The sequence below is a fragment of the Rhinatrema bivittatum genome, chromosome 12 (genome assembly GCF_901001135.1).
Source record: "Rhinatrema bivittatum chromosome 12, aRhiBiv1.1, whole genome shotgun sequence".
NCBI classification, from domain to species: Eukaryota; Metazoa; Chordata; class Amphibia; order Gymnophiona; family Rhinatrematidae; genus Rhinatrema; species Rhinatrema bivittatum.
In genome coordinates, this window is record NC_042626.1 from 4,307,579 (window position 1) to 4,319,401 (window position 11,823).

The following is an 11,823-nucleotide window of genomic DNA, read 5'->3' on the forward strand; positions in this document are numbered from 1 at the left end:
GGATAGAGCAGTGCAGATGGGAGGCTGAAAGGATTCTGGGATAGAGTGGTGCAGGAGGGAGGCTCAGAGGATTCTGGGATAGAGCGGTGCAGGAGGGAGGCTCAGAGGATTATGGGTATACAGTTTGAAGGTATGTCTAGTGCCAGCTTTCTTGTCCACTGCAGGTACCCCAACAGAAGAAACCTGGCCTGGAATAACAGCTAATGAAGAATTCATAGCCTACAATGTCCCATTATATAGAGCTCAACCTTTGATAAATCACGCACCAAGGTATTCCAGATCTCAGTAAATCATGACCCTCTGTTGTACAGTTTACCAAATATTTACTGGAAGCAGACTTATCTTGGGCAGATATTTTTATTAGAAGTATAAAACTTCAACCATAATTATATTCTTTGCTTCCAGCCTTGCTGTTAAGCTAAGACAGCCCCTTAAATACACAAGGTACTGCTCAGAGAAAACCCTGTTATTAAAAGAACATGGCTGGTGTGTAAAACTGCCCCGTGGAGCATGGTTACTGCTCTTGTACAGATATTTATCAGAATGTGATAGTCATGGGGGTTTTTTTTAGATTTTTTGAGCCTGTTGGGTAGGAATTCCACACCCAGAAATCAGTTTCCTGCTCACCAACATTTTTCTGTAGCTTGTAAAACTTTAGCTCAGAGTAGTTTCTTGAGGCGTGCGACACCCTCGGGGTTTAGTTTCACAATTTCTTATCTTTATCAAATCAGCCCAGTAAAATAAATACAGAAATGAGAGTGCCCAGAAGTGGAGAAGCTGGAGCTGAGGGAGGGAAGGATTCCCAGGGTGAGGAGCAGGTGCAATCCTAGGCTCAGAAGGTTTGTGCATTTTTGGTGAATGACGGTCTCTCCTTCTCTGCTCACGTCTTGCTTCTTCTTTTGCTCAGGTTGGACCCTGAAGGTCTAGATTTACTTACAAGTCTCCTTCTGGTAGGTTTAACCAATGCGCGACTCATTCCGCCTCTTAGGAGAAGGACTGCAGACAAATTCATGGAGAGAGTGAGAAAGAGGCAGAGGGCAGAGAGGGCAGGGAGGGGACGGGTAAAGGATTATAGGTATTTTACGATGGTGCGATTATGTACTGACTATGAGAGACCATAAGGTCATTGCTAGGGGGCTTTAAGGCTTCAGTTAAACAACTCTTTAACCATGAGATCTGTAGGAAGTAACCAGGATAGCGAGGGGGCATGAGGACCAGCAGGAGACCATTAAACATCCTTTAAAACATGGAAAATAGGAAAGGGCAGAAGCACGGCAGGGCCACGAGAGAATCGGCACACAGACAAAATCTGAGAATAACTTTTACGGAGTCCTTTGGACCCTTCATGAATTCAGGGAAGATAAAGCCAAATGAATTCTGTGCTTCACTCCTTTCACATCACTTTAAGTGGAAGAGAGCAAAGTGACAAAATAAACAGTGGCAAATCAGCAGCCCTTCATGGTATTCACCCCCGAGCTCTGAGAGTACTCAGACGTGAAATTACAGACCTGCCGCTTGTAATCTATAACCAAGCATTCAAACAGGCCTCCGTACCTGAAAGAGAGAAACATGACGGCAGAAAAAGTCCATTGCGGCCCAGCCACACTGACCTCTCAGCTTTACCGACCCTACCAGTCCCTCAGAGATCATCTGCCTTTTCCAATTCAGATCCTGTCCCTGTCTCCACCACCTCCTCTGCAGAGAAATATTTCCTTAGATTACTCATCTTTCACCCTCATCCCATGGCCCCTCCTCTGAAAGACGTTCACCTCTTGTTCATGGAAACCTTGAAATGCATCACCAGTCTTTAAAACAGGAAATTACAGACCAGTTAGCCTGATGTTGGTGCTGGGTAAAATGGTGGGAGCTGCTGTTAAAAACAAAATCACTGGCTGTGTGGATAAACGCGGTTAAAGGAGAAGAAGTCTTGCCTTTCAAAAGACTTTTTTGAAGATGTAAACAGACCCGTGGATCAAGGTGAGCCAGTCGATATGGTGTATCGGGATTTTCAGATAGCATTTGGCAAAGCTCCCTGTGAGAGACCCCTCAGGGCATTACAAATTCATGGGACAGGAAGCAGTGTCCTGATGATTATTTTTACCATGATTTGTATGGCACAGGTGTTCTCAACCCTGTCCTCAGTACACACCCAGCCTGCCTCCACTTTATGTAAATCTATCTCATGCATATTTATTGTGGCTAGCCAGAAAACCTGAGTGACTGGGTGTGTCCTGAATCCGTGCTGTGACGTATGCCGAGCTGTACAGAGACAGATAATGGGCCCTCCTTAATCCCTGCCATGTACGATCCAGTCAAGATGGATGCCCAAGTAGATTAAACAAATCAGTGGCTTTAAGCGGAAACAGTGAGGCCAGGTTTGGGAAGAAATAAGCCAGCTGGTTATAGATGTAATTAATTAAAGAGGGGGAAACTTTAATTGAGCAAAGCAGCAAGGGATCAGAAGACGATAAGCAAACAGGTAATGGGGGCCGAGAGAGAGAATGATTAGGTGAGGTTCACATTCAATCTGACTGCATTAAAAGCTACAAGAAATCAGGACTCTGCCCCATAAAACATCTATAAAAGAGAAGTAAGAACTAGAGTGGGTGGCTGGGACACAAGTAGCACAGATTTCTCTTCAAAAACTGCTTCAAGTAGTGTTGGAGTAATTGAGGTGAGCTACTTATCAAAAAAGACCATTGCAAACAGAAATTTTGATCAAAACATTAAAGCAGCATCATTATGGAGGGACAGATCAGGTTTTTCTGGTTAAAGAACAGAAAGCAAAGAGTTAGACTAAATAGTCGGTTTTGAAGAGAGGATCTGTACTGGGACTATTTATTAATGACCTATAAAACAAGCAATTAGTGAGGTGATATAATTTGCAGATGACACAAATTATTCAAAGTAGTAAAAACAAGAACAGACTGAGAAACTGCTGGAGGATCCTGCAAGACTGGGCAACTGGGCAGCTGAATGGCAGCTGAAATTTATTGTGGATGCACATGGAGAAAATTCAGTCCCAACTACATATGCACAATGTTGGATTCCACATTAGGAGTCAGCGCTCAGGGAAAGGATCGAGGTGTCAGCGTTGAAAATACTTTGGAATCTTCTGCTCAATGTGCAGCAGCAGCAGCCAAGAAAGCAAATAAAATGCTCGGGATTATTAGGGAAGGAATGGAGAATAAAACAGAGAATATCCTAACGCCTCTGTATCACTGCATGGTGAGACCTCATCCTGAGTATTGTGTGCAGTTCTGGTCACCTCAGCTCATGAAAGATACAGCAGAATTAGAAAAGGTACAGAGAAGGGCGACCAAGATGATAAAGGGATGGAACAATTCCCCTATGAGGAAAGGCTGAAGAGGTTAGGACTCCTGAGCTTGGAGAAGGGATGGCTGAGGGTGGATATGACAGAGGTCTATAAAATAATGAGTGGGACACATAACCTAAGAATGCCACACTGGGACAGATCAAAGGTTCATGAAACCCAGCATCCTGCCTCTGACACTATCAAACACGCCATGAAACTAACTGGTAACAGATGTATTAAGAAAGCATTTTTTCCAGTCCATGCACACTTAAGTTGTGGAATTTGTTGCCAGACCTGATCAAGGCTATTAGGAAAGCTGCAGTTTAAGAAAGGTTTGGACAAATATCTGGAGGACAAGTCCATTGCTGTTGGTATTGACCCAGAATGGGAATGCTGGCCTAGAATGGGAATGTTGACCCAGAAGCCGAAATATGACCTTGTAAACCATTGTGATCTTATCTTGGAACAATGGTAAATAAAAAACCTAAATAAATAAATAAACGAATTAACAGTTAGCCAGATAGATGTGTGGGTTGGACGTGACTAACAGGGAGAGGATCTGCCTGATCCATGCAAGTGACCAGGACTGGCCACTGTCATACAAGCTGCTGGGCTTTGATGGACAGTTCTCAGGGGAAATCAGGAGCATGTGCAGTACAGAAGGTTGCAAGGCTCCCTGCTTCATTTCCTATTCATTTATTTGTAATGATAGATAGAGAGGTCCATATTCAGTCACTGGCTGGATACCTCTGGAGGGATATTCAGGGGTGCACAGAGCAGATAACTTTAGGACAGCTCCACAGAACGAGCAGAGCTAGGCTAACTCCTCTCAGGACTGTCCCCGGTTATTTGCCTACGTTTGGCTGGATAATGAGATATCCAGCTGAAGTTTCTGGCAGATAACTCGTGTGCTCCGGCCCTCAGAGAATGCGGCTTCAGGCTGCTGGGGAAGAGCTCTCCCCTTGGGGGGACGCCTGCTGTCTGTGCTTTCTTTCTGGTTGGCCCTACGGGAGCCCTGCCTACGGGACCGGCTTGTTTCGGAGACTTTTTAGATGAATGTCGCTATTATTTGCTGTGCCTTGCTTAGATTGACAGTGAGTTATAAGAACTGGTGGCTCAATAAATAAATAAGAGGGTGGGATAGTCCAGGGGTCCCAGCAAGTTGTACATTTAGGGGCGGGAAGGGCCGGCTGGAGAATAAATGGATGCAGGCCTGAGTAACTTATTGCAGGTCTCTGTTTCAGTACGAAGCCAAAAGACGGATCTCTGCCGAGGCGAGCCTGCGACACCCCTACTTCACGTCCCTGGGAGAGCGGGTGCACAACCTGCCTGACAGTAAGCAGAGTCGCCCCTCATCCCTGCCTGTGATCAGGGAGCAGCAGAGTCGCACCTCATCCCTGCCTGTGATCAGGGAGTAGCAGAGTCGCCCCTCATCCCTGCCTGTGATCAGGGAGTAGCAGAGTCGCCCCTCATCCCTGCCTGTGATCAGGGAGTAGCAGAGTCGCCCCTCATCCCTGCCTGTGATCAGGGAGTAGCAGAGTCGCCCCTCATCCCTGCCTGTGATCAGGGAGTAGCAGAGTCGCCCCTCATCCCTGCCTGTGATCAGGGAGCAGCAGAGTCGCCCCTCATCCCTGCCTGTGATCAGGGAGTAGCAGAGTCGCCCCTCATCCCTGCCTGTGATCAGGGAGTAGCAGAGTCGCCCCTCATCCCTGCCTGTGATCAGGGAGTAGCAGATTCGCCCCTCATCCCTGCCTGTGATCAGGGAGTAGCAGAGTCGCCCCTCATCCCTGCCTGTGATCAGGGAGTAGCAGAGTCGCCCCTCATCCCTGCCTGTGATCAGGGAGTAGCAGAGTCGCCCCTCATCCCTGCCTGTGATCAGGGAGTAGCAGAGTCGCCCCTCATCCCTGCCTGTGATCAGGGAGCAGCAGAGTCGCCCCTCATCCCTGCCTGTGATCAGGGAGCAGCAGAGTCGCCCCTCATCCCTGCCTGTGATCAGGGAGCAGCAGAGTCACCCCTCATCCCTGCCTGTGATCAGGGAGCAGCAGAGTCGCCCCTCATCCCTGCCTGTGATCAGGGAGCAGCAGAGTCGCCCCTCATCCCTGCCTGTGATCAGGGAGTAGCAGAGTCGCCCCTCATCCCTGCCTGTGATCAGGGAGCAGCAGAGTCGCCCCTCATCCCTGCCTGTGATCAGGGAGTAGCAGAGTCGCCCCTCATCCCTGCCTGTGATCAGGGAGTAGCAGAGTCGCCCCTCATCCCTGCCTGTGATCAGGGAGCAGCAGAGTCGCCCCTCATCCCTGCCTGTGATCAGGGAGCAGCAGAGTCGCCCCTCATCCCTGCCTGTGATCAGGGAGCAGCAGAGTCGCCCCTCATCCCTGCCTGTGATCAGGGAGTAGCAGAGTCGCCCCTCATCCCTGCCTGTGATCAGGGAGCAGCAGAGTCGCCCCTCATCCCTGCCTGTGATCAGGGAGTAGCAGAGTCGCCCCTCATCCCTGCCTGTGATCAGGGAGTAGCAGAGTCGCCCCTCATCCCTGCCTGCACTTCCACTCCATCAGAGTTTGGGAGATCTAAGAATAAGGAAATAAAATGCAGGGAGTGTCGCCCCCCTCTGAGGGCCTCCTCTTCTCCTCCCTCCTGCAGACGTCTCCATCTTCTCCCTGAAAGAAATCCAACTGCAGAAGGACCCGGGGTACCGAAGCTCAATCTTTCATCATACAGGTAGGACCGGGAAGGGGGTCGAGGCCGAAGGCCCGCTCTGGCTGCTGGGGGAACCCCAGTATTCCCAGCACGGGGGAAGGCTGGGACTTCCCCAGATACTCAGACTGCAAGCTCTCTGCAGAGGACCTGAGATTAATCTCTCCTAAACCTAGAAGGAAAGAGATTGCTCTCGCCCTTGTTTTGATTGTGCTTTCTTCCCGCAGGACGAGGGAAGAACAGGAGACAAAGTATATTTTAACTTGGACCTGGCGCAGAAAAGATGAAAGGTGAGCCAAGGAGCCTGGATCCGACCCAAGGGATAGAGCAGTGGCTCCTGCCAGCACCCGCTCCACCTCCGTTCCCACGTAACAGTGACTCGGGCACGTTCAGGCCTACAGATCTACACAATGCAAAGACACAGGACACACACAGGCGCAGACCCGCACCCCTTGGAATTCACGCCCAGTCATTTGTAAAAGAATAAATTTCTGTTTGCATAGCCCCCCCTGCAGAATCCGGGAAGGCTGTGCCACGTCACCTGGTGAGAGAGCGTGGAGGGCGATTGTTCAGGGACTCCCCTGCTCTCCCCAGCCTCCACCAGTGAAGCAGAGATGGAAACTGAAGATTTCTGAAACCAAGTGCCTGGGACCAGATGTCAGAGCTGGGGAATGTATCCTCACATCCACGCAGTAAGTGCTGCACACTGCAGCACTCCATACTCCTGCTTCTCATAAGTACCAGAATGCATTGCTGCAGTGGGCTCTGAGAGCATCTCACGAGTGGCAGAGAGCTGGCAAGAATCCCCTGATGAGAAAGTGGTTAGAGTAATGAGTACATGAAACCTGCCCACTCCATGGAGCTGGTCTTATTACACAGGTTCTGCACCTATAGCATAGGTGTGCATGAAACAGAGACACACAGAGGCTCAACGGAACAGGTCCATAACCACCGGCTCATACCGTCAGCGCTGCTGGTGGCCGTTTGGTGCTACAGTGGAACTTGTCTAAACCAGAGCCTGTCAAAAGGGACATGATTTATTCTCAGAGCCTGCACAATAGGGACACAGTGTATTCCCAGAGCCTGTACAATAGGGACACATTATATTCCCAGGGCTTGTACAAGAGGGACATGATTTATTCCCCAAGCCTGTACAATAGGGACACAGTGTATTCTCAGAGCCTGTACAATAGGGATACAGTGTATTCCCAGAGCCTGTATAATAGGGACACAATTTATTCCCAGAGCCTGTACAATAGGGACATAGTGTTTTCCCCGAGCCCATACAATAGGGACATGATTTATTCCCCGAGCCTGTACAATAGGGACACAATTTATTTCCAGAGCCTGTACAATAGGAACACGATTTATTCCCAGAGCCTGCACAATAGGGATACAGTGTATTCCCAGAGCCTGTATAATAGGGACACAATTTATTCCCAGAGCTTGTACAATAGGAACATAGTGTTTTCCCCGAGCCTGTATAATAGGGACATAGTGTTTTCCCCGAGCCCGTACAATAGGGACATGATTTATTCCCCGAGCCTGTATAATAGGGACATAGTGTTTTCCCCGAGCCCATACAACAGGGACACGATTTATTCCCAGAGCCCGTACAAAAAGGACAGTGTATTCTCAGAGCCCGTACAACAGGGACACGATTTATTCCCCGAGCCTGTACAATAGGGACATGATTTATTCCCCGAGCCCGTACAATAGGGACACAGTGTATTCCCAGAGCCCGTACAACAGGGACACGATTTATTCCCCGAGCCTGTACAATAGGGACATGATTTATTCCCCGAGCCCGTACAATAGGGACACAGTGTATTCCCAGAGCCTGTACAATAGGGACACATTATATTCCCAGGGCTTGTACAAGAGGGACATGATTTATTCCCCAAGCCTGTACAATAGGGACACAGTGTATTCTCAGAGCCTGTACAATAGGGATACAGTGTATTCCCAGAGCCTGTATAATAGGGACACAATTTATTCCCAGAGCCTGTACAATAGGGACACATTATATTCCCAGGGCTTGTACAATAGGGACAGTGTATTCCCCGAGCCTGTACAATAGGGACATGATTTATTCCCCGGGCCTGTACAATAGGGAGACAGTGTATTCCCAGAGCCCGTACAATAGGGACATGATTTATTCCCCGGGCCTGTACAATAGGGACACAGTGTATTCCCAGAGCCCATACAATAGGGACATGATTTATTCCCTGGGCCTGTACAATAGGGACAGTGTATTCCCTGAGCCTGTACAATAGGGACACAGTGTATTCCTGGCACCTTTGCCATTACTGGCCATGAAGCACACCTTGCACATTAATGACATTCGGTCACTGTTGCCCTTTAATGGGACTGGCAGTGCAAAACTCCTTCTCCCTGTGCCACGCTCTTCTGTCTGGATGCAGTGCAGGAAGGGCGTGGAGTGTGGGGTGAGGGAAGGCCCCACAGCGGTTACCTGCTCCTTCCCACGCGCTGCTGCTCCTGGTTCTCCTCTGCTCGCTACAACCGAGTCCCTCTTTGGGAAACGTGGGCTCCATGACTGCTGCCTGGCACCGCTGGCACAAGCGTCCTCCATCCCAGGAGTAGCCCTCAGCCCTGCGCTCAGTCACCTTTCCGCCCTGCCTCGTCTGCTCAGACTGATTCACTATGGTAGTTCCTGGACAGTCTTGTAACAAATGCACAGTCATATCTGTTCTGTGTTAACAGAAGGGACGCTGTCAAAGGATTGACCAGGACCCCCTTTCAAAGCAATGCCAGTCTCAGCGGAGGGTTAGCTGCACCAAGCAGTTCCAGGAGACATAAACTGCCCCCACTCCAAAGTCTTTGCTTGAGAAAAGTGAAGATTTCTAATGTGAGGGATCTAGAAAAGGTGATGAAGTGCCCAGGCTGTACCAGCAGCTGCGTCAGTCTGGTCTCGTGTGCCCACGCTGTGCCAGCACAATGCTAAATAAGCACCTGATAACATGGGCAGACAGCAAAACCTCTGGGGAAACCGCACTTTTTCCCAGAGGAAGCCACCAACGCCCTGACAATATCAGTCCTCGCAAGCTTTGACAGCGTGCACTCTACCCCAGCCCTTCTGCAGTAAATGTAGTGACCACTTCTACTAGAAGGAACCTAATATATATATATTAAGAAAATATTTAAAAATGAAAGGAAATCCTAATTTCAAATGTGTATATATATATATTTAAATTGATTTTAAAGATTTATTCCAAGAAGCGTTTCTGTTCTTTTGTTTTAATGGAGGCTGAATGTTTTATAAAGATATGTAGATTTTGTATTTTTCAGATGTGATATGATATGAACTCATGGCTGACGTTCTCTGATCCATGTCGTGTGCAAAGATGAAAATAAAAGACTTTATTCAGGAAAGAGAATTCTGGGGAGTTTGGCACAGGTGAAAGTTTATCTTATTTCTATTTTCAAAGCCCCCTGCAGGGAAAGAAGGATGCATTCAGCTAGGACAGAATGAGCCGGATTTTCAAAAACATTTACATGTGGAAATGCACAATAAATGCCATTAAATTGTCCATAGGAGATCCATGTGTAGGTAAATGACCTCCTATGTGTGCAGCCATCCCCAGGGTGCATGGCCATGAGCAGTCTCTGTAGGACCTTGCCAATTGGACTGGCTCCAAAGCTTCTGGGGGTTGCAGCCTGCCTATGCTTCCTCTCTGCCTTCCATGAGCACAGACGGAGGGACTGCACAGCTCCCCCTCCCTGGAATGGGTTCAGGGGGGAGCTCTCTGCTCTACAGTCTCAGGACGCAGGCCTGGCTTCCTTCCTCCATCCACACAGGCCACCAGATCCCCTCCTAATCAGCTTTTCCTCTGCAGTCACATTTCCCAAATCTGTCTTCTGTCCAACTTACAGCAGCCTTTGCTGTGCACTGGGCCCGTCCCTCCCACCATGGGAAGCTGTGCTGGGAGGGGGATCACAGACGATGCCAGGAGCCTGGGCAGCCGCTGTTCCCTGGAGTCCTCTCCTGGCTCTGCAGCGCACGATTGCCTCCGGTGTCTGGCTCTGCCAGCCCGATTGAATCCACACAATATAAAAGGTCAGACAGACTGAACCTGCTCCCCCTCCAAATTCCAGGTCGCATTAGTTCAATGCACTAGAGCAGAGGTGGCCGACTGCACAACTCAAGAGCCACAAACAGGCCAGGTTTTCAGGATATGCCTCCACTGTGTGCAAATCTCTCTCATGTATATTCATTATGGATATCCTGAAAACCTGGCCTGTTTGTGGCTTTTGATACTGTGGAGCCAACCTACCTGAGGAAGGTAAATCTGCGCTCTCACATTCCACCTTCATCTTTTCTCATGTCACGGCTCATGTGCTCCTTTCTGCTTTTACAAGAAACCACATAAAAATGATTTCAGAAAAACAACAACAGATGAATGGGATAAATAACCGGACTGTCCCACATGTAGGGGCCAATGTAATAAGGTGCGCTGATGTTAGTTCCGGTTTTACTCCTGTTTTAGTGCTCAGGGGGTTTAACCGCCTGTAAAAGGAGAGAAAAGCAGTGCTAAGGTTAGTGCGGCTGCTTGCAGCTCCTGTGCACAGGGCATTAGCTGTTCCCCAGCAATGCACAGAGGTGCATTAAAGGGCAGGCAGCTTATGGCACATTTTTTAACACGGGAAAGGTAATGCCTGGGCCACAGCAGGACTAGAAAACTTCATGTTATACTACTGCTGTGCCACTGTGATAGTGTCCAGCTGCTTCTGTCACACCAAGCACGGCCGTAGAATAACTCTGACCACAGCAGGACTAGAAAACTTCATGTTATACTACTGCTGTGCCACTGTGATAGTGTCCGGCTGCTTCTGTCACACCAAGCACGGCCGTAGAATAACTCTGACCACAGCAGGACTAGAAAACTTCATGTTATACTACTGCTGTGCCACTGTGATAGTGTCCGGCTGCTTCTGTCACACCAAGCACGGCCGTAGAATAACTCTGACCACAGCAGGACTAGAAAACTTCATGTTATACTACTGCTGTGCCACTGTGATAGTGTCCGGCTGCTTCTGTCACACCAAGCACGGCCGTAGAATAACTCTGACCACAGCAGGACTAGAAAACTTCATGTTATACTACTGCTGTGCCACTGTGATAGTGTCCGGCTGCTTCTGTCACACTAAGCATGGCAGTCGAATAACTCTGACCACCAAAAATGGAAGTTTATGCCAGCTCAGGCCCAGGAGTTTAATTTCCAGTGTAAGCTCTTGGAGTGGCACTTACAGATGAAGAGTACACTGGAACTTGTTCAGCTGGCTGAGGTGCCCACCCCTGAGAGCTTCTGCTTTGATTTTAGTTGTCATGCCTTGCCAAAATGGTATTGCATGTGAGATTGGTGCTATGCATCCCAGCTTTCGGGAACATTCTCACATGCAAGGCCATTTTGCTAAGGCATGGCAAGTAAAATCAAAGCATAAGCTCTCTGGGGCAGGAACCTATGAGCAGACCAGTACACCAAAGTCAGGATGCAAGCACCAAATCGCATACATTGTTCGGCTGTCGATGCACGCTCTAGAGAGCTGACACTGGAAATGTTATTCCTTCCTTGGAATAAGGTAGCATAAACTCACCTTTCTGGCCAGTGTGGTACAACAATAGCCACCACATATGTGCGTTAACTTTTACGTCGCCTCAGATTCTGGAGTTCCAACACTGTGCAAACAGAAGCCATACACATACCCCAAAAGTTACCCTCCCACCACTCCCCATCTACAATATAACCCCTCCTCCCAACACCCACACATGTAGAGGTGGGAGAGGGCCACACCTC

The 11,823-nt window shown here is 48.8% G+C and overlaps 1 protein-coding gene across 5 annotated transcripts in view; it reads left to right on the forward strand.

The window, feature by feature from the left end:
• CDK18 (cyclin dependent kinase 18) overlaps positions 1-9,393 on the forward strand; it is a 63,889-nt gene extending 54,496 nt beyond the window's left edge. For 2 of the 5 annotated variants that reach the window (XM_029573564.1, XM_029573568.1), the window contains exons 12-16: positions 165-270; positions 908-950; positions 4,561-4,651; positions 5,954-6,031; positions 6,235-9,393. In XM_029573564.1, the coding sequence (XP_029429424.1) occupies positions 165-270; positions 908-950; positions 4,561-4,651; positions 5,954-6,031; positions 6,235-6,269 (353 nt within the window). In that variant the 3' untranslated portion in view covers positions 6,270-9,393. Of the gene's footprint in view, positions 1-164; positions 271-907; positions 951-4,547; positions 4,652-5,953; positions 6,032-6,234 lie in introns of all 5 variants that reach the window. The other 3 variants (XR_003852212.1, XM_029573566.1, XM_029573565.1) reach the window with 3 other exon arrangements.
• The last annotated feature ends 2,430 nt before the right edge of the window (positions 9,394-11,823 follow it).